Here is a 22,280-nt window from a genome sequence, read left to right on the forward strand (position 1 = left end):
CAGGGTCAGAATATTAGAATTTTAGTAAATCAATGTGTGGGTTCTCCATCTCATGATTCAATGGTGGGTGAGATAATAAGACATGGACAAAGATGTGTAACTGTACAGCACAATAATTTATGTTGTAATTGGATTATTTATTATTTATAAAATCTGAAATCATTTCAATTTTAATTTAAGAGAAGAAGGATGAAAAAATAAATCATGGATTACAAATAGAAGATAAAAAGGGTGGATGCGTAATAATGAATGAATTGTTATAGATTTAAAGTTCCTTAAATTGTTTCTAAATATGCAGCGGTATTTAAACAAGGAGCGCATGTTTGTGCGGACTCCTGACGTAGCTTTATGTGCGGCGGATGCTATTCTTAAGTTATTTTCAGGTTATTTTCAATAATCCCGAAAGAACCCAAAAATAAAGACCGAGAGTTATTCTTGGGTTATTTCGGGATTATTGAAAATAACCTAGAAATAACCTGAAATAACTCAGGAATAACCTCCGCCGCATGTAGAGCTGCGTCAGGAGTCCGCACAGAAAAATTAGGCTTAAACGAGACGATAACAAAACATTGCATCAACGTAAGTATCATGCAATTAATTAATTGTGATGCAACGTAGGCATTAATGTTGATTTCATAAAACTACTACCAGGCAGCTAACTTCGGCATCACTTAAATAAGATATCATAAATACCTGCTTTAAGCGTGGCAAAAATGTTAAATTATTATATTTAAGAGTTATTTACAAATGTGCCACTCAATTCTTTTGTATTTACATGTCTATCACCTAAATTTTATTTTCTTACTCTTGAACCACCGAAATCTTTTATATTACATCGAAAATATCAATATTTTAACTTTTTAAGAGATGAAATACACCCTCTGATGCATAGATAAGGTGGCATATATGTAAAAGATTGAAGTTTAGATGTTTGATGTGTAAATATATAAGAAATAAGTGGAATATTTGTAAATCTTCCATATTTAGAACGAAATCAAGGCTCGTTTAAGAATAGCTTAGAAGTAATTTAGATGCACATTGAGTATAATTAGTGGTAAAAGCTTAAAAGGGCATTTACACATGCCGCCTAAATACTATGTATTTACATATTTAACACGTCGATGCTTTTCTTTTACATTTATACCACCTAAATCTTTTATAACACATCAAAAATACCATTATTTTAATTTTTAAAATGTGAAATATACATTTTTCATGCATAAATAAGGTGTTGTGAAACTTAGGGTTAGGTGTTTAATATCTAAATACTTGGGAATTGAGTGGCATGTAAATCTACCGATTTTAAATGGTTTGCTAATTATTTGGAAGGAAAAGTGTAAATTGATCCTAATATGATTGTATAAAATAAAATTAATACATAATAACAATTGAACATGAATGATTAGAGCATGATTAATAATGCAAAAGGCTGAGATCCCAAAACATTGCTATTTATAAATCAAACCAGCAATCTTTTAAAATACCAAACCGATGTCTTTACTCATGCTCGATCAAACAATTGAAATTTAGGGTGCATTTGGTGCCACTGTGTGGTGTCGCACCGCAATTTTTCCTGTTTGACAAAACTACATTGTTTGCATTCACAAAAAGCTATTCCCACCAAACTTAGCTAATTGCAGTGGCTAACAGATTGTTGCGGTCTGACTTTTTTTTAAGAAAAAAATTTATAATAATCGTCGTAACTTTTTAAACAACTTCTTCAGCAGCTTCACAACTGCTTCAAACAACTACAACTGCCCCCAAACAAACCCTTCCATAAAAATTTAAAAAAAAAAGAGTAGGGGTTTTCGAAAGAATTTCAATATTTGAGTGAGAATTTTAAAAATGGAAATCCTTCTGCAATTAAAAATAAAAGCAGATATATTGAGATATGAGAAATTCAGCAAATAACCTCCAACATTATTAGTCATAGCATAGCTATTACAGTTTCATTTCATGATTTCATCACAAATGCACGAGAGCAACCATCTTTCAAGCGGAGTAACATACACAAGTCTATGAATATTTATTTAGTGGGTGCGAATCTACTGCTCCTGCTGCATCTGATTCAGTATGAAAGCTCCCTCCGAATTCTTATGCACTTCCACCTTGTATTTCTCCTCATTTTCACCTCTCTTTAGTTTGAGCAACAACTCCAACTTCGCATGATCGTCAATCACCTTCAATAAGAAAATAAATATGAATATAAAGGAAGATTTACATACATACCATTCAATTCCTAATTATTTACAGTTTTACATATGCTACCACCTATACTTGAGTCTTTACACACATAAATATCACCTTACCTGTGCATGAAAAGGTGCATTTCACTTTTTTAAAGTTGGAATGGTGGTATTTTTTATGTGATGTGAAATATCTGGGTGGTATAAACATATATGTAAAATGTAAAGTTTAGGTTTTAGATATGTAAATACTTGGGAATTTGATGGTATATGCGTAACTGCCCTAAATAAAAGTAAAAGGAACATCTAAGAGGGAAGCGATGTGAAAGGAGCAGATAGATGACTACCTCTGCCTTGGCATGTTGAATCTCGAGGAGTTCATATGCGGCGAGAGAGTTGGACTTCGCTTGAATGTTCTTCAGAGCATGATTAGCAGCGTCCTGAACGACAGGATCGTGGGTTGGGATTGGCCTCCATCCAGGTTCGTGCCCACCTGGCAGATTATCAGGCGTGTTAAGAGGGAGGAGATTGGGGACGAAGGTGACCAAATTTTGTGAAATATTGAACAAATAAACATTTCTTGTATGTTGAGTCAGAAAAAGTTCGACGAAATCTTGGAAATTGAAAGGTCTCCATTATCTATGACATTTGTTCCACTGATTACATATAAAAACACCTTATTATTTTGCTTTCTACCATTCATCCTGCAGCAAAACTAAAAGAGCTTAGAAGCTAAGGTAGGAAAGTAAATCTCTTATGAATTTCTAGTAAATATATAGTTTGGAAGATTTACATACATATCACTCGATTTTTATGTATTTACATGTCAAACACCTAAACTTCTATTTTTACATGCACCCTGCCTTACCTATGCATGAAAACATATATTTTACTATTTAAAAGTTAAAATGATATTTGTTTGATGTGATATGAAAAAATTGGGTGTTATAAATTTAAAAGATAAAATTTACATGTTAGACATGTAAATACATTGGAATTGGGTGATGCATGTAAATAACTCGTATAATTTATATAAATGCAAAAAAGCGATACTATAGAATCACGTAGAGAATAATAACACGGAGCTCACATCTTACTCTTCACACATTCCCATCTCCTCCTAATTGTCGATCACTACTCAATTATTCAATAGTGGTGTTGATTACCTAAGCGATGCCAACTTTCCATCAATGATTGAAACTACTACTTCAAATGGATCTATGGTAGGCTCTGCTACTTCAACTATAGCTGCCTGTAACGGCGCCATGCAATATGGCTTACCTAATTGTATCTACGATCCCTATATCTTTTATAGAGATACTCATAATTTTTTGCGAAATTTACATGTGCACCCCACAATTCTTATGTTTTTAAATATCCAACACCCAAAATTTGGTATTTACACTAATAACACCTTGGTATCCTAAATATATGCATAAAAAGCAAAGTTTCCAAGGGGGAAAGGCAGAAGTTCCAAGTCAGTGTAATTAAGGGTACAAAACCATGATGTTTACGGAAAATACTTTTTTTTGAAGAGCTATAGAAATAATGAAATTCAAGGAAGCTGATAAATCTCAGAACGAAAATCAGCGAACATACAACGACGAAACCGCAATAGATCAGTGGAAATAACGCAAACAAGGACTGCTCTTACGAAATCAAAGGAAAACAAGCAAAATACAAGGATGATCTACTTTTTGAGAGGTAAATCGTCGCTCCCACACCCTAGACGTCGCTAGGAACACCACAAGAAGAAAGAAAATGATGGTCAAACAAAACATGGATAAAGAAAACAAACCCTTAGTTCGTACCCTTAACAGAATCCTCCCACAACATTTGAAAACTTTCCTAACAAACTTTCCCTCCAAACACCCTCAATTCCTCCTTATGTATGTGATTCGGAGCTTAATGGACCCCACTTGCTCCCCACTCTTCTGTTGCGGCAATCGGCCCATCTGTTGAGGGAGCGGGCCGATTGGGTGGTCTTCTACTAGTCCAAGAGGGGTTGGTCCTGTTACGCCTATTACGGGCGTAGCAATACTCCCCTCCCAAAAATGTACCTTGTCCTCAAGGTGGAAAGATTAAAACTGCTTGTGGATCACCTCGTAAGGCTCTCATGTTGCTTCATAGTCTATCAGTCCTTTCTACTAAACCAATACCTTATTTGCTCCCCCTCCGATTTCTAATGTCTCCAAAATCACTTCCAAGACCTCCGTCAGTGTCGACGGTAGTGTATTTGATGTGGGCTACTACCTCAATGCATGTCGTCACCTCATAAGGCTCAAAAGTATCACAATGACAATTTATCGCTTCTCCTCCTGGCCAAAGTCTTCAACCGGTAGGGCCTCAGTTTCAAGTAGACCATGTCTCTTGGTTCAAATTGCACCTCTCTCTTGTGTTCGTCTACCTTCCTCTACAGGATTTGTTGAGCTCTCAGTAAATGCCCTTGAGCTCTACTATTATCCTATCCCTCTCCTCCAATTACTGATCAACGTTGGATACTCATGTGATACTATGCCATATTGTATCAAGTAAGGTGGATCACGCCCATATAATTTCTTGAAAGATATTGTTTGTGTTGCGGTGTGGTACGAAGTATTATACCCGTAGCTGCGCTGTATCAAATGCAAAACAATGCATGCATGTGTCCACACTTTGTGACCATCTCTGTCTGCCCATCAGTCCGGGGGTGATATGCGGTGCTTCATTTAAGGTGTCTTTTTGCAACCTAAATAGTTCCTTCCAGAAGTGGCTGAGGAACACATTGTCTATATCTGATATAATTGATTCCGACACCCCGTGCAAAGGGGCCACTTCCTGGATAAATACCGCCGCGACTGAAACCGCAGTGTAAGGGAGTCGTAAGAGAATGAAATGCACTTGCTTAGGTGATCCACGACCACTATGATCATCGTGAACCCCTCTGGCTGTGGCAACCCCTCGATGAAATTCATCGTCACTTCTTCCAACACCTTCCCCGATAATGCTAATGGTTGTAGTCCTCCTAATACTGTGGTCAAGTACTTGTGCCATCACATCTTACCACAATATCCTCCACGTCTCCGCGCATCCCCACCGAATAAAGCTCTACCGCCAGACAGCTGTAGATTTTTTGTACCCCTGAATATCCCTCGATTGCACTCCCATGAAACTCTTGTAACAATCTAGAAATATACCTCGATTGAATCTCGAAATCATGCCGCAATAGCTTGGATAGTCATCTCCAATGCTCCTCAGTCACTATATCCAGAAGATACTTTAAACTACTTTAATCTGTCCCGACCAAAAAAATGTAGGGTTGCTACTTCTGAATGGCCATGACAATCGTCATTAATTCTCATTCATATACTGACTGTAACCTCGTTTTGGTCATAAGAGTTTGGCTGAAGTAAGCAATTGGTCGTTGATCCTGCATGAGCACTGCTCTCAATCCATACCCCGACGCACCCGTCTCCACCACAAATGGTTTAATGAAATCTGGAAGTGTTGATATCGTGACGTTAGCCATGACCCTCTTTAGATCTTCAAATGACTTTGTCGTTGCATGCCACCATTTGAAATTCTTTCTTCAACTTTTGAGTCAGTGGTCATGTTATCGTGTTATATCCTCTCAAAAACTTCCTGTAGTAGCCATTGCAACTCAAAAATTTTCTTAACTCCAAATTCCTTGGTAAGGGTCAATCAACCATAGCACGATCTTGGACTGCTCCAATGCTACCCCTGTTCTGGTCACCACATGTCCTAGGTACTCCACCTGCAACTGTGCAAAAGAACATATCTTCAAGTTGACATGCAATTGGTGCTCCCTCAACGTCTCTAGGGTTGTCATTAAATGCCCCACATGCTCTGCTTTTGTATTGTTGTAGACTAGATGTCTTTAAAGAAAATCAGAATAAATTTCCGGAGATAATGTTGAAAAACCCTATTCATGAGAGACTGAAAAATCGTTAAGGTGTTGGTGAGACCAAATGACATAACTAAGAACTCATAATGAACTTGTACACATCCACTGAATTCATTCTGATCATCCAAATTTTGAGAAAATGAGCGCGCCATAAATCTCAATAACTCATCAATCATAGGAACAAAAAAATTGTCCAACGTTGTCTCCCTGTTTCATGTCCGATAGTCTATGCAAAATCTCCAACTACCATCTTTTTTTTCACCAACGAACGAGATTGGAAAAATGGCTCACAGTAGGTCTGATAATCCCTGCCCCGAGCATTTCTCGGATCAGCTTTTCTATCTCATCCTTTTGAAATTGGGGGTACTAATATGGTATGACGTCGATGGTGGAAACCTCCTTTAAAGTAATAGCGTGCTTGTGCTCCCTCAGGAGAGGTAACCCACTTGGTTGTTGGAAGACATCCGTAAACGGTTGTAAGAGCTGTTAGACCCCTTCAGGAAAATTTGCCAACTCTAAATCTCAAATCTCCTTAACGCTCTGCAACACCACCAAGTAGCCCAGTCCTGCTCCCCGTATCGACTTGACCATGGTTTTGAGCGACACCATAGTTTAGCATAAACTAGCATCTCCTCTCAGCATCACCTTCCTACCCTCCACCTAGAATTCCATCGTCAGGGACTTCCAATCTACTTTCATCTCCCTTAGTGTTAGCAGTCACTTCATCCTCAAAATCACATTGTACTGCCCAAATCTAACGGAAAGAAGCCTCCCATCACCTGCAGGCTAAGTAGTGTCAAAACAAATCTCTTACGAATTCCCCAACCTTTCTCCCATCTTCTCTATCACCATCATGACACCAAAGCTCCCTATAGTCACCAATTCCAACCCTAGCTTTTCCACAACCAGATTTGAGATGAAGTTATATGTGGCCCCGTTAATCTGTTATCCATCAACACCACAATCGGCTATTCCCCGATCCACTCCCTCACATTCATGATGTGATTTGGAGTAAATCCCACCAACAAATTAAGATACACATCCGTCACATCCAAATGTAGATGCTCCTTCTCCATTGCCTCCTTTGATTCCTTAATTTTTGTATCCACCTCCTGAATTAAGAGAATCGGAATGGTGCACTCCTTGCAGCGGTGTCCAGGGGCATACTTCTAGTCACAACAATAACACACTCTTTTTGATCTTTTATCATGCACTTTTGCAGCTATGAGGCACTTGAAATTACTCACGGTACGGGTTCCTGTATTCTTCTACTTCAACGTCTCTTTCAGAAATGACACCATCTAGGACCTCGGTGTCGTAGCTTTTAAAGTGTTCTCCGGTGTTGCCGCTTTTGCTGGTTTTCTTCACATGTTTCTAATCCTCTATCATTTGGGTGAGTTCCATCATTTCACTCAATCCCTGCAATCTCAAAATTTGGATGGCTGCTCGAATGTCGGGCTTTAGGCCTTTCAAGAAGTTTCCTTCCAGTCCTGCTGCAGAAATATCCCTAAACCTCCCTGACAAGAGCTCAAACTTCTCTGTATATTTTGTAACCATTCTCTCTGAGTCATAGCATATAATTGCTTATGTAGGTACGTAGGTTTCCTTCTCAAATGGCTCAGAAACACTCCAACAAGCAATCCTTAAAGTTCTCCAATGAGTGCATTAGATATCTTATCTCCATCCACTAAAACCAAGCTAAAGTCTTCCCCTCCAAGCATAATCCCACTGCAAAGAGCTTTTATTTCTCAGTTAACTCATTGATTGCAAAGTACTGCTCCACCCGATACACGCACACACACATGTGCATCCTCCCCTTCAAAGATCGACATTTTAAGTTTTCTGACCCTTGCATCTCCACCACAACCTCCTCTTCCTTCGGTATTTCCTCCTATGAAACTCCCTCCTTCGGTCATGGCATATCCCACTCCCGAATCCATCATTCCTTCTATGCCCCTTGCACCATCCCTCCTCTATTTTTCGACCATGCCCCTCCACCAAAAGTCTCCACTCCCCCTCCCTTGGAGTCCTAAGGGAATGCTCTTTTAGGTAGATAATGTCTTCTTCGTTGTCTTCTCACTCGATCTCCTTCCCTTTTGACCTGGCTAAGGATTCCCTGATCAACCCTTGGTTAGAGTTTGTAATTAGAGCGATCTGCACGACCTTGGATTGCATTACCATAAGTTTTTTCATCATCTCCAGCATTTCACCTATGATCTCAAATTCATTCTCCATTCCACTTTCAATGGAAAAGAACCTGTCATCCATGATGGCGAACCTCTCTTTCATTTCTGATCTGATTTGCCCTACCTCTCCCTCTAGCAAATTCACCTTCTTTGTTGCCATCCCATTAAGATATATGCTTTGATACCAATTTAATACACCTCGAAACCAAAATCAGGGAACAAACCACGACGAAACGACAATAGATGGATAGAAAAAAATCACAAACAATGGTTGTTGTTACGAAAATCAAAGGAAAACAATCAAGATAGAATACAAATCTACTTTTTGAGAGATAGATCGTCTCTCCCACACCCTAGACGTTGTTGGGAATACCACAAGAAAGAAAACACCAGCTAAACAAAAACATACATAAAGAAAACAAACCCTACGTTCCTTCCCTTAATAGAATCCTCCACAATATTTGAAAACTCGCGATAAAGAGCGGGCGTGTTACGAGCATAGCAAAGGCATGAAAAATGTTATAAAGACAATTTGAAAGAAAGAAAAAAAGTTAGGTAATACTAGTGCCAATATTGGATCCAACATAAGAACATAAAACCCAACAAAAAAAATGTGAGTTTTGGTCAGCCCATAAGATATTAGGGTTAAAATTAGGTCAACTTAAGTGACTTAAAAAATGAGTTAGGCTGGGCCAACAAAATAATAACAATTGAATTATTTATTTTTTTAATTGAAAACTCATATTAAATTATAATTTTGTTATTTTTATTGAGTTGTTATGCCCAAAGCATATGATTTTATCCATTTTGGAAATAAACCTGCCACTTTTTAAATATTTCCATGTCTTGTTAGGTCAGAATTGGGGTTGGTCGAGCAGGATTGAGTGAGATTTTGAAATATTTATGGTTGGGTTCATGTTGACTATTCATGGTGGAGTATTGTTGGGTCTCACCAAACTCATCACATGAACCGAAATTAACACCCTTAACAATGAGTACCAAACTTCAATAAACATAAAAGTTGAACACGAAAAATGATGAATGTAATTTTCTCCAAAATAGTAAATTTGGTTAATCAAATACAGCTTATTAAGAAAATATTAGTGATTAAAGAGTAATAGAAAAGACTTGTAAAAATATAGCAAAAAATTTTGGCCACAATTGCAGCAATAGAAGAATCTAAGAAATTGACAGAATACTAAGTTCAAATATTAACTTACACTATTATTCATGGAAAGAAAATCATGATAATACAATCTGAGAACAATCAAAAGAATATTTCAAACAAAATTATATTTTAAGCATTGAAAATTTTAAAAGGAAACAAATAATTGTGAGTCTTGAAGTATCATTCTTTATACACTATTATTCATGAAAAGAAAATCATGATAATACAATCTGAGAACAGTCAAAAGAATATTTCAGACAAAATTATACTTTAAGCTTTGAAATTTTTAAAAGTAAACAAATAATTGCAAGTCTTGAAGCGCCATTCTTTATAATGTGAACTAATCACTAAGAGCTGTAACATTAAATGCCCACCATTCCTGTCAAGTGCCAACCAATAGTTGATTTCTCTTGCTTCCAAAACTGGCACATGATGTAATAGCCACGGGCCCTCAGTGGATAGTTTATTTTTGTATTCCTCTGACCAAAAAATAGAAAGAACTCGCAACCCTATTCTCATATCTCTCATCCATACCAAGAATTACCTATAGGAGTAGCAAGGGTATCAACAAGAGGACGAATAAAAAATGTCTCTATAAGTCAAAAATAAAATAAAATGGAGGAAGTTTAATCAACCAGACCTCAGATTAAGTCTCAAATGATTATTCACAAGCAAAGGATGGAAGGAAATTAATTTGGTGATACTACCGACAATCAGAAAGAAGATAAAAAAGCAAAGAGCTGAAAGGTATACGGAGCAGTTTAATTAAATGAAGGTGCTCATAGGCCAATCAAGCAGTGGGGAGCAACAATTAACAAAAGAAGGATATCCTAGAATCCTCGGTGACACCGTAGGCAGCAAGAGTGATTCTCAAGAATTGTTTCTCCTTCATAACTAAAGGAGGGCGAACAACATCAGTTTCTCATTTCTCATAACAAGAGAAACCATTCAATGAACAATTAAGAATTCGGCCGAAATGAATTCCGCTAATAAAATATGAGGATGCCTCATTCAAGGGTCTTATCAAGGAAAGAAGGATTTAAGAGAACGTTGTCATTGGCAAATCATAAGTATTTCCACCTTAACTACTGGATTTAAGAGAAAAATGAACCTCATAACTCTAAAATGAACAAACACCACACGTCAATGCCATGTGCGAACTTTGCAAGAAGACAATATATAAAATATTTGAGTGGATGAAAAGGAATGTCTCAATCTGTTCATTGCAAGAGATTTGGGATTTTAGAAAAGAATAGCATATTTAAGACTTAACAACAATCAAGCCAACTTCTTAAAAAAATGAAACAAAAAAATTAATTTTATGCATGCAAAATTGCATAATAAGGGCAAACGAATATTGAAGTATATTACAAATAGTTTGTATATTAAAGTTTTTATAAGTGTAGGGTAATTAGTTTAAAATGGATATCTACTTTTCAAATAAATAGTTCGCATCAATTTTAACACAAAAAATCAAATGCGTGTAAACTATAATAAAAAAGAGAGAGAATTCAATATTAGGTTAATGATTCCTCTACATTTAGCTCTGAAAGATGAAACTGCTGAACAGAAAAGATTAATATCTAACAGACATTCTCATGTAAATTTTCAAGGCCGTATAATTTGAAATGAGAGAAATGGCCTCAAAAAAAATTTTGCATTAGATGAAAAATGCATTTCATTACAAAAAAGACATAGCTTGAAGAGCTAAAGCAACCATGAAGTTTGTGCACATATATAATTGGCAAAACAAAAAATTTATTACTTGGTTAAAGCATATCCTTTCTCGTAATAAGGGATGATTATAAGAGATTCACTAGGGTCTACGATCTAAAACAACACTAAAAAGGTATGGTACTACTAGGAAATTAAAGATATTTACAAAGAGGCAACTAAGACACTAATGCTAGAGGACGGGTTATGCACAATAACAAGACTAGAGAGAAGGAAAGGATGATTGATCAAGTCTAATATTCCCTCAAATAGATGGTTTACAGGAAGCTTAGGCAAACCCTATGTAAAGGATTACAAGAATTCTAGAGAGAAAGAAAGAGAAAAAATTTGCCTTGATCATGTGCCAAGCACTGGACGCTTGACCCCTTATTTATAAGCAGAAGAAAAGGCAACACTATAAAATGGACTACGAAAGACTCAACCCAGCGCAAATAGGAATGTGTCTTTGATTAGTTTAGATGGTTTGGTTTACAAATTAGCAAAATCAATTGGTTTCTACTGAACAATTTAGGAAACTGAAGAAACCAAACTTTTTTGCAAACCAAACTTAAACTTAGCCAGTTTCTTTCAAATTTCGTCAAACCAAAATGTAGTTAACTTTAACATGAACCTTATTATCTATAACTTAAATAATCTTTGTTAAAATTAATAATATGAAAACAAATAATATATATATGCTAATTTTTATCTATTTATTTATATGTTATATTGATTTAATATGGAAATAAATTAAATATAACATACTTTTTTTAATAAAGCAACTTTATAAAAGCAATAGGCCGGGCAATAATAAAAAATCAGGGAAATTATCTATTACAACCAATATTCTATCTGACATTTTAATAACAAGATAAAACAAATAACAGAAGATCAATTTGATGTATATTCTCTACTTTACCTAAATAATGACACTCATAACGGCATGGATTGTCGGACACACGTAGTCTTTTCTGAATGGACGTTTGAAACCGACCGAAAAGACAAGGGCATTCCTTCAATCGTCGTCTTTTCGGTCAGGAAGAATCCCCCTTGCGAGGATTCCCCATCTAGCGTCGTACAAATGGAGGTGGGCATCTTGTTGCCTCAACCTCTTCATCATTTCACCCTAGGTTTCACGTGAGTTTGCTTGGACGAGCACAATTTGTCGTGCATAATTGAGTCTCATGTTGCATGTGTTTGCATTTTCATTTGGTGCATGACATGAATTTAAAATATACATTAAAAATCATTTGTTTTTGCATGCTTCGTCAATCGGGTCGGTGTGCCCCACACCGGCCCGGTCGACTATCATCGGTCTACTCAATCAATCTACCGCCACTGGTTTGATCATATCATATGACTATTTTTCGTCGATCGACAGCACACTCCAGCATAATCGAACACCTTCAGTATATTCAACCGATCAGCGTAGCCACGGGCCGATCGTATAGAACGAACATTCTCCGTCAATTGGCTACTCATGCCGGCCCGATTGACCATCAACATTTTGCTCGACTGATTGCCGCCACCGACCCGATCGTATCGATTGACCATTCCCCGTCGATCGACCGCCCACGTCGGTCCGATCGATTACCTTCGACCCTCCATCAGCCGACAACACTCTGAACCCGATTGATTGGTTGATCACTTCCATTTGGTATACTACATTTGAGCATGCTTTCTTCACATTGCCCGAATTACCACTTCCACACTTGCACCCTATAGTGTATTTCCGAGCATATGCCCTCACATGTTCACAATGAGTATTTGTGCCTCCCAATGACACATTACTCTACACCTTCACTCCTCAACACCCCTATGTCATGGTATACCACGTCTTACATGTTTACACTTACGCTTATACAGTCCTGCATAATTTTTTTGTATGGCATTTCGCATGTTGCATTGCCTGCATGTTTGAGCCTGCTTGAGTCACAGCTCCTTGCACACTCACCCTGACACCCATGTGTCTTTCTGGGTCATTGCCACCATGGCACACCCACCTTCCAAGTTATTGTCTCCATGACATACTCACACTCCCAAACCACTTCCTCCCCGGCACACTCATCCTCATTTGTGTTGTATGTTTTACATGCATCACTCCGCACTGTAGCCGCATTCGTCATTAGTGTATGCCTCCATATATTAGTGGCGAATGTTTGTCATCTTTTGAAGGTTCCTACTTTGTAAGGAAAATCACATCGCAATGGAACATTTCACATTTGCATGTGCACTCCTGATTGTCTTGACGACGGACCTATCTCGTTAATGATTGACCCTCCACTGGTCACGACGGGGTAGTGAGTATTGCCTACGATGATGCCTCTGCGGGGCAATACTAACTAACACGCTGTGCTTAGCACGAGTATGTTGTGCTAGTTTTTTGATGGATCTAATAGTTGCCACTTAGGTTTTTCTTTCTTAGGACCTACTTTCAAAAGTATAAAAAAAATCTATATTTTTACTACTTTGTGTATCATATTTTCAATATCTATTTTGAAACTATTTGCATCCCTTTCTTAGACCATATGTAAGATTAATTTTTCAAAAAAAATTTGAAAATTGTATTTAGTGGCATCTCTTAGAATTATTGGATCTTTAGGACGAGGCTGGTGATAGCGACCGTGTCAAAACATACGTCAACCTGTTGACATGACCCTGCACTCAGTTAGATGTCGGTTAGGACACTACGTTAAATGTTGTGCTAGGCTAAGAACTAGGATGCTATGTAGTCTTTTTCGATGTCTTGGCTATAATTATCTGCTAGTTTGGTTGTCCTAATCAGGCATCAACTTTTGTGCTTTTGGCGTGTTTACATGTTTGTTGTTCTGATATGCATGGTAGTATACTAGGTCGGTCTTATTGTAGAGAGTCATGCATAAAATACAAACCTCATTTGTAATAGGGAGAAGCAACACAATGATTATGAATAACTCTTTTCTGCAGTCACTGCTCAACTCCTCCCACCAGGCATGACTCATATGTGTTGCATGTTTGTTGTCTTTCCGCTAATATTATTTTCATGCAAGTCGAGTCATTTTCTCTTTTTCCTATGTATGTTTAGAGTCCCTAAAAGAGTCTGTGTTAGAAATAAGGTATAGGTGCGGTTCCGAGGTGTCAGGTGTGCGAAACCACATGATGGGAATCAAGAGCTCCTTATTCGTGTCCCGTACTTTATTTTTAAATCATATTGATGTAAAGAATTAGGACCAGGTATGAACTTGTGCGATGTCTGGCCATCTTTTCATTTTCTGGGATATATTGTCGACCCAGCAGTACCGACCTCTTATTAATTTATATTTGGCTTGTTTTACTGTCTTTCTTGCATGCTTGTACGTTTGGATTGGATTCGTATTTTTTTATTGTGCTTTTGTCTAGGAATCCAACGGATGACTGAGGCTCTCCAGGACTTAAAATTTATAAAATTTTTCTACAAAATCCTAATAAAATTTCAAAATAAACTAAGTTTTAAGATTAAAAGATTCTAAACTTTTTAAAACCTATTTTTACTTTCCTACATGACTTTCGGACCAGTTTCAAAACGGGTTGCATAGCATTGCTTTCACCCAAGTTATACTAATAGGCCTCCACATTGGAACTTGAATAGCCAATTGCATCATATGCATGTTCTGAAGAAAAGTCTCTGTGTTTCTCCAACCTGAGTGACCCAACATAGATTTCTACTTAGGTGGTTGTCTAGTGCGTTTAGGGTGTTTGGTGCTTCCCCGACCCAGATGGGGAGCAAGTCCTACAGTTGGAAGTGTTTCCAGCATTGTTTTGTAGTTGAACCTCCCTTTTTCTTTCTTTCCAGTGGCATCCTCACCAGTTTGGCGTGTATAAGTTCGACCTCTCAGAGCTCCACCTAATAGTCATAGGATAGAGTTTCATTCATTCGACCTTTGAGCTACTAAAATCCTCAAGGACGGTGAAATTCACAGATTGCTAATTGGGGATTTATGGATGTGTTGAGTCGACTATCTTCACGACCGGATAAACTTAGGGTCCTAGTAGCTTGAAAAAATGGGTTTGTGGTACCTTGACCCAGCTCCCTCTACATGTTTAGGGATTACTCTTCCCTTCCTTTGACGACCCCCTTTGAGCCTCGTCGCTCTTTTGACTTTTCGTCGATGTCGTCTCGTAGTCTCGGATTGCGGATAGGTCGCCTATCATTTGGGATATGGTGATTCACCCTCTGCCCTTAGGACCTGGTCTGGACATATAAGCATTGTACGGACCCTGCAGAATGACCTGGTTATTTCATAGGCCTCGATTGTTGATGAGTCGCTATCCACTTGGGATGTGAGAGGCTCACTCTCTGCTCTGTATTTTAGCAAGAGCTTTGAAAGTGTTGAGATGTTACTATGAAATAATCATCCTTTGTGACACCCTCTACTAATCATCATCTAAATATAAACAGGTCTCCTCTATTCAAAAGTATTCTTAGGCGCTCCCCAAAATGTAGTTAATCAAGGGGATACATTCCCTTGAGAGTTCGTCTTGACCACAGAACAAGCATATATACTTGACTCTCTGGTTGTGGGTTGATTTCGCAAGAACTTCTTCGCGGACATATTCTAAGGCATTCTCAATCTAATCTCATTTCAGACGTGCAAAGTTTACTTTTTGAAAGTGTTCCTCATTCTTTCTCTCATTTGTCTTCATTGTTGTATGTCCTTACCTTCCTATTTCTCCCTTCTCCGGATCATCCATATGATCTGAAAATGAGATTTATTCAAAAAAAAAAAATTATACGATGATAGACAAACAGACGACTCCTTCAAAAATAAAAAAGAAAAAAAGAACAAAAAACATGAGTTTATTAGATTGATTTAGAAGATTCTTCAAGTTGTTAGCCAATGTCCCGATGAATAGACATATATGACTTCCATAGTTAGCATTGGAATAGCATGATGTTGGGAATTAAAAATTTCCAATTTACTGAAGATGGTTTCAATATATAAATCCAAGTGATTTGCTTTGAGTCTAATATTTGAATTGACGCACCTTCCACAAGAAGATTTGAATGCACATGTCATTATTCCTCCTAGTTCTTACGATAGAAGAATATGACCACCTTATTCACTAGGGGTGCCACCAAAAGCATGTTATGCAATCATTCGACCGATAAAATGAACTTCAGATGACACAACATGATCAAGACAAAAATTAACACTATGAGTCATTAAAATAGTTAAATTTTGAACCCTAAACTATGTTTCTTCTTAATCTTATAAGGCTCTAAGATCATCAAATGTAAGAAGAAACATATGCTGGAAAGGAATGTTTTGATCAAGAAAAAGAATTTCAGAAGACAACATGATCAAGGCACAAGGTATCCCTTCTGGCAAAAAAGGATTAAAATTTGAACCTAAAACATGCTTCTTATTTAACCTTAATTTATCATTCCAAAGCTATAGTGCCAGCAATATAAGGCTCTAAGAAATGAAAATCTAAGAAGAAACCTATTCCAGTAAGCAATGTTTCAGCCATCTAGTTCCCATGAAGGTTGTCACATTCCCAACAAAGATCACTAACAAATTATAAGTGTTCAAGCCTAAATTGTCTATAGCCTCATACTGCCTAGATAATGGCATGTAAAAGAAAAAGAGTACTAGCAAATAAATAGAATCGAACTGATTTTTATGGAGTGATCCCCAAAAACCCCCTATTCCTTGCGTGGCCTCTTTAAAGGATTGGCTTGCCCCAGAGGATGTTGCATAGATGACTACACAAAAGAAAGAGATAAATTGAAATGCGTACAATGATATAGTTAAATGTGTAGTGTAAAAGGCTAAATAACATAATCCAGTTATGAGACGAGTTGAGCAAGTCATCCTGACTCGCTAAGAGAGCCCACTGAACTGGTTAATTAGAATAGTTGGATAAACTGATTGGTTGAGCAGGCTAGTTGTGTTAATTTGTTGGGTTGTCTTTGCCAAGTATGTCAAAGTCAGTTGTCACATTATACTTTGTAAGATCCTGACCCTTAGTCACATATCAGGTGTTTGACCAATGTCCTAAACTCGATAAAAGTGAGTTCTGTTATACGTATTTTTCTTTACGATTATCTTATATAATTAGCAGAAAACTACAAAAATAATAATCAATAAAAAATTTATTAATTCAATGAAAATATTTATAAATATTATGTGGTATCCCTTGTTATCCTCTATAAACAATGCACAAATGAGTTTCTTCTCTTCTCAATAACTATTCTTTTATTTCGTCTCTTGCTCTTTTTGTGATCCTTCCAACAAATGGAGGACGTCACAATGAATTGAATCAAAATTTCAAAAAATAAAATCTTTTTAATTCTTCTTTAGTTGGTAAGCACTTAAAAGATGAGGGCTTAGAGAAGAAGAAAACTGTGAGGATAGAGAACAAAAGAAAAATCCTCATGAGGAAACTTTTTCTTGTCCTCATTTCTTAAGGCCCTTGTGAAACTCTAGTTATTATGAAAGCTCCGGTCACCGTAGAACCTTTTTCTACTTTGGAGATATTGATTGTTGTGACATAGCCGTTAGGCCCACCGAATAGATAATGGATGGGTTCAAGGGAATGAGCCCTATGTCTTTACATGATCATATTGAATCAGGATAAGAAGGTAACATTAGTGTGGGATATTTGAAAAACTTAATTTGATAGGTTAATTTTAATGAATTAGTTACGATTTGCAGCGCAATTCACTTTTGAGTGTCTAACATAAGATCTTGACGGATTGTTTTTAAAAGATACTTAGAATCAGCTCACTTAAACCAATGCAAATCCGAAGGTAAATTTTTCTTGCAGCGAATTCTTCGAAAGGGAAAATTATTGATAAAGATGCTCACAATCCTTGTGTAAAGTTCCTTTGTTTTCTCTTTATAATGAGTTGATAGTTGTACATCGTATTGTGAGCAATTTTTTTTGTGATAGTTTGTAATGTACTAATTATTTAATGAAAATTATGTTTCTCCTTCATTACTTTCGATTGAAAAAAAAAATTTACTAAAAAAACCATCCTTTAATTACTGTTTCGTCATTTTCATAAAAAACCCTATATATAATCTACTGATATTCTTCTTTACACTATCTTCCACTTCACTAATACTCTGGAGAGTTTAAAACCATAGTTCTTCGTACACTTCATTTCATCTAAAACATTTGTATTGTGCCTTCTACAACAACAGCCAAATATTTATAGATGGTTCCTTTCAAGGAAAGCCTAAGGCGGTGTTTGCTTGCGACTTGGATTTACATTAACCAGGATTTATCAAATCCGGGATTTATCATATAGAACGCGAAGGAAATCGATGGCATGCGAGACATTTTGAATTAATGGAACATTGAATTTAGTTTCTGTTTTTTTTTTTAATGTTTGGCGAGATTTTAGCTAATCCATGGCTAAATCCCATAAATAGTATGCTACCAAACACCCCCTAAGTTAGAAAAACTTTAAATGACATGCAAGCAAATTATGTCTTTTGAGATTGTTGAAGAAAAAAATTGGACCGCTTAGCACTTCAAGGAAATTAAGAACTAGACTGTTGAACACCTAAAGAAAACCAAGAACTAGACTGTCGAAAAGTAAGAAACAATAAATGTCGAAAACCTCCTTGACAGCCGAAGGAGAGTAAAACCACAGCAAGCAAGAAAACAGGGAAAAGAAACAAAATACCGCAGCAAAGATAAGCAAACAAGAAACATGAACACCCAAGAATTACGTGGCTCGGTCCATAGGACCTACATCCACGAGAGAGAAATCAATAACAAATCCACTAAGGCAATAAAGGCAATAAAGAAGAATTACAAGGGCAATAAAGAAGAATTACAAGGCTTTTACATTGAGAAATGAGCTCTCATATTGCCCTGATCTCTCTCTCGAATCTCCTTGATACAAGATCTCCAAGATCAATGAGTTATTATTTTGTCATGATCTCTCTCTCGAATCACCTTGACACAAGATCTTTAAGATCCTCCCCCTCAATTCTTGAAGCCTCTCGTCTTCTTTCTCTAACCAATTCATTTGATTTCCCTTTATCACCTCTCTACAAGCCTCCCTCACTATTTATAACAAAGTGAGGCCTCCCAAGTAGACATGATTCACCAATTGGAAGTCTCTATGAAATTACAAGTTTGGCATTGTCTTAATTAGTCAATTGAGAGTCATTACAACAATTATTCCACTTAACTCAATTACAAAATGTTGAATAGAGATTCCCTCCACCTAGCCCCGAGGGACCCTTAGCCCTTGCTCTTCTTTTCTTATCTCGATCTTGATCTATTCTGACCATTTCTTGAATCTTTATTGTCTGATATTCCTCTCACGATAATACCATCTCCGTTGATTCCTCGTTCATGTTATATTTCTTTTGAAGTTCTTTGGCTTTAATCAGCGATTGAACCTCTTCCAAGAAGAGCCTATTAGCCAAAGATTTCATCATATAGAGAAGTTCAAGTTTGACCCAAAGTGTTTGAATCGGCGTCTCCCTCGATACTTCCCTCAGAACTTTGTCACCCAAACTCAAGATTATCAAGTTGTGAGCCCTCTTCAGGATGTCATTATTCTCTTTCTTGGACATTTTGGTCGGACCCTTGCAAAGCTTCTGCAACACCTTGTTGCACCAACAGAGCTCTCATCTTGACTCTCCACAAATCGAAATCATTCTTTCCGGTGAATTTCTCGAGGTCGAATTTGGCGGTTCACATTATCGTGGCTAGGCTTCCCACAGATGACGTCAATTATTAATGAAAAAAATAGAACCGCTTGGCACCTCAAGAAAATCAAAAAACTGTACTGTCGAACACCTGAAGAAAACCAAGAACTTAACTGCCAAAGAGGAAAAAAACAATAAATGTCGAAAACCTCCTTGACAGTCGAAGGAGTGTGAAACAACAGCAAACAAAAAAAAAGGGAAAAGAAACAAAATATAGCAGCAAAGATAATACGCAAACAAGAAACAAGAACACCCAAGAATTACGTGGTTCCGTCCGTAGGACCTACATCCACGAGATGGAAATCAATAACAAATTCACTAAGGAAATAAAGAAAAATTACAAGGCTTTTATATTGAGGAATGAGCTCTCTCTCGAATCTCCTCGATACAAGATCTCCAAGATCAATGAGCTCTCATCTTTTCATGATCTCTCTCTCGAATCACATCGACACAAGATCTCCAAGATCCTTCTCCTCAATTCTTAAAGCCTCTCATCTTCTTTCTCTAACTAATTCATTTGTTTTCCCTTGGTCACCTCTCTACAAGCCTCCCTCACTATTTATAACTATTTATAACAAAGTGAGGCCTCAAGCCTCCCTCACTATTTATAACAAAGTGAGGCCTCCCAAGTAGACCCGATTCATCAATTGGAAGCTTCTATGAATCTTTAACAGCTTCTATGAAATTACAAGTTTGTCATTGTCTTAGTTAGCCAATTGAGAGTCATTATAACAGAGATGTTGTCAAGCTTGGCCTAGCGCTGGAGGATGAATTCTAGAACTCGTTGTATGATAAAATAATTTGTTTTTATCAAGACCAATTTAGGTTATGTCTAAGGTTTCCCTCGCGCAGCGAGTCATGAAATTATTATATAACACATAATAAGCTTATAACAACATCATATTTAATTAGTACGGATTGCATGGCATTAGATAGGTAATCAAAAAACAAAAAAAGATCTCACAAAAACAAAAAATCAAAAGAAATATGATAGCGGAGCCGGAGAATATTTTCCAACAAGCTGCACTAATAGAACTAGCTATGGATCAAACTATAGGTGCAAAGTTTGCTAAGTACGTTCAACCTAAGAAATAAATCAGTTTCCAAATATTTCCAACTCCCAATGCAGAGCAGCAGAAGAACTTACAAGGAACCATTATGAAAATGAAACGAGGGAAATAAAAATAGGCTCTCATCACTACCTCTTCTTGCACCAAGATCAGCAGTTGTAAAACTTGCAGATCCTCCATCTCCAACATGCTTGAACTCCTGCAGCTCCTTGTAACTGAGCCACTCCTTCACCCACACCTTCGCCTCGTACAGCTTCTTCTCCCCGGCGTCGATCGCTTCCAGCGTCAGATGGTGAAGCGTTCCCGCCACCACCTGTTCTTTAGCCTTCACCAGACGAACGAACTCAAGCAGCGCATTCTACAACAATGACCACAATAAAGCATAACAAATCAAGACAGCCGCGAAATCACCAATTATGGAAGAAAACCCTAAAACCCAACACGGCGGCGTATGAAATCGAAAGTTGGGAATAAGTAAAGCTTCATGTACAGGGGTTCAAAAACATAAATCAGAGAACAGAGAGGAATGGCGGTGACCTCCTTCTTGTTGTGCTCGTCGACGGCGAAGCGAGCGTACTTCTCGATCTCGGCGCTGTTCTTGTTGAGATTTACATCACGAACACCTCCAGCGATCGCCATCGCAGCACCGCTGAAGTCGCGAACAGTGAATACGAGAAGATACAAATCGATTCCGGGTTGTAGTCAACGGATCGGACTCTAAATACTCGGCGGTTCGAAGCCCCGCTCTTTGCAATTTTAGAAGGTTCTGATTATAATGTAAGAAAAATTTTAGCTATTTGATTTATTATAAAAATTTAAAATTTTATTTTGATTTAAAATAGATTAAAAATACTATATTTTAAAAAAAATTATGTTTTTTTCTCCGACAATAGTGAGAGGACTCCAGGCAAGGGGCGGTTGACAAACGACTGGCGGTGATGGACTGCTGGCGATGATAAAATGCTAGTAGTGGTAGATGACCGACAACTGTGGTTGTAGCAATGGCAGTGGCAAACGAGCAGCAGCAACTATGGCTGGCGATGACTGCAATGGGGGCGTGTGGAACTGGAGGGCAGCGGGTGGTGGCTTGCCGATAGCATTTTATGATGTAACTCCAATTCAGCAAAATCTACCAAATCTTAGATTCAACCAAAATAAACTAAGGTTTAAACTATAAATTTATTTGTAATTTATATTGTTTTTATAATTATTCATACCAAATACAAAATTTCCTAAAATCTCTAAAAAAATAAATTAAATAACACTGCAAAAGCTTCCAAATAAACAATCTCTAAGTTGTTTGAAGATCTCACTTAGTCGCGCACAAATAAATTGAGAGCAAAGTTTATGATAGAAA

The 22,280-nt window shown here is 37.3% G+C and overlaps 1 protein-coding gene across 1 annotated transcript; it reads right to left on the bottom strand.

The window, feature by feature from the left end:
* Positions 1-1,890: 1,890 nt before the first annotated feature.
* LOC110026969 (cysteine proteinase inhibitor 12) lies at positions 1,891-21,671 on the bottom strand. Its single transcript, XM_020728216.1, has 4 exons — positions 21,461-21,671; positions 21,056-21,281; positions 2,534-2,679; positions 1,891-2,180 (listed from the first exon to the last, which is right to left on the bottom strand). The coding sequence occupies exons 1-4, from the start codon at positions 21,560-21,562 to the stop codon at positions 2,046-2,048; spliced, it is 609 nt and encodes a 202-aa protein (XP_020583875.1). The 5' UTR covers positions 21,563-21,671; the 3' UTR covers positions 1,891-2,045.
* Positions 21,672-22,280: the final 609 nt, after the last annotated feature.

This window comes from Phalaenopsis equestris, unplaced genomic scaffold (assembly GCF_001263595.1).
Source record: "Phalaenopsis equestris unplaced genomic scaffold, ASM126359v1 Scaffold000002, whole genome shotgun sequence".
In the NCBI taxonomy this organism is placed as follows: Eukaryota; Viridiplantae; Streptophyta; class Magnoliopsida; order Asparagales; family Orchidaceae; genus Phalaenopsis; species Phalaenopsis equestris.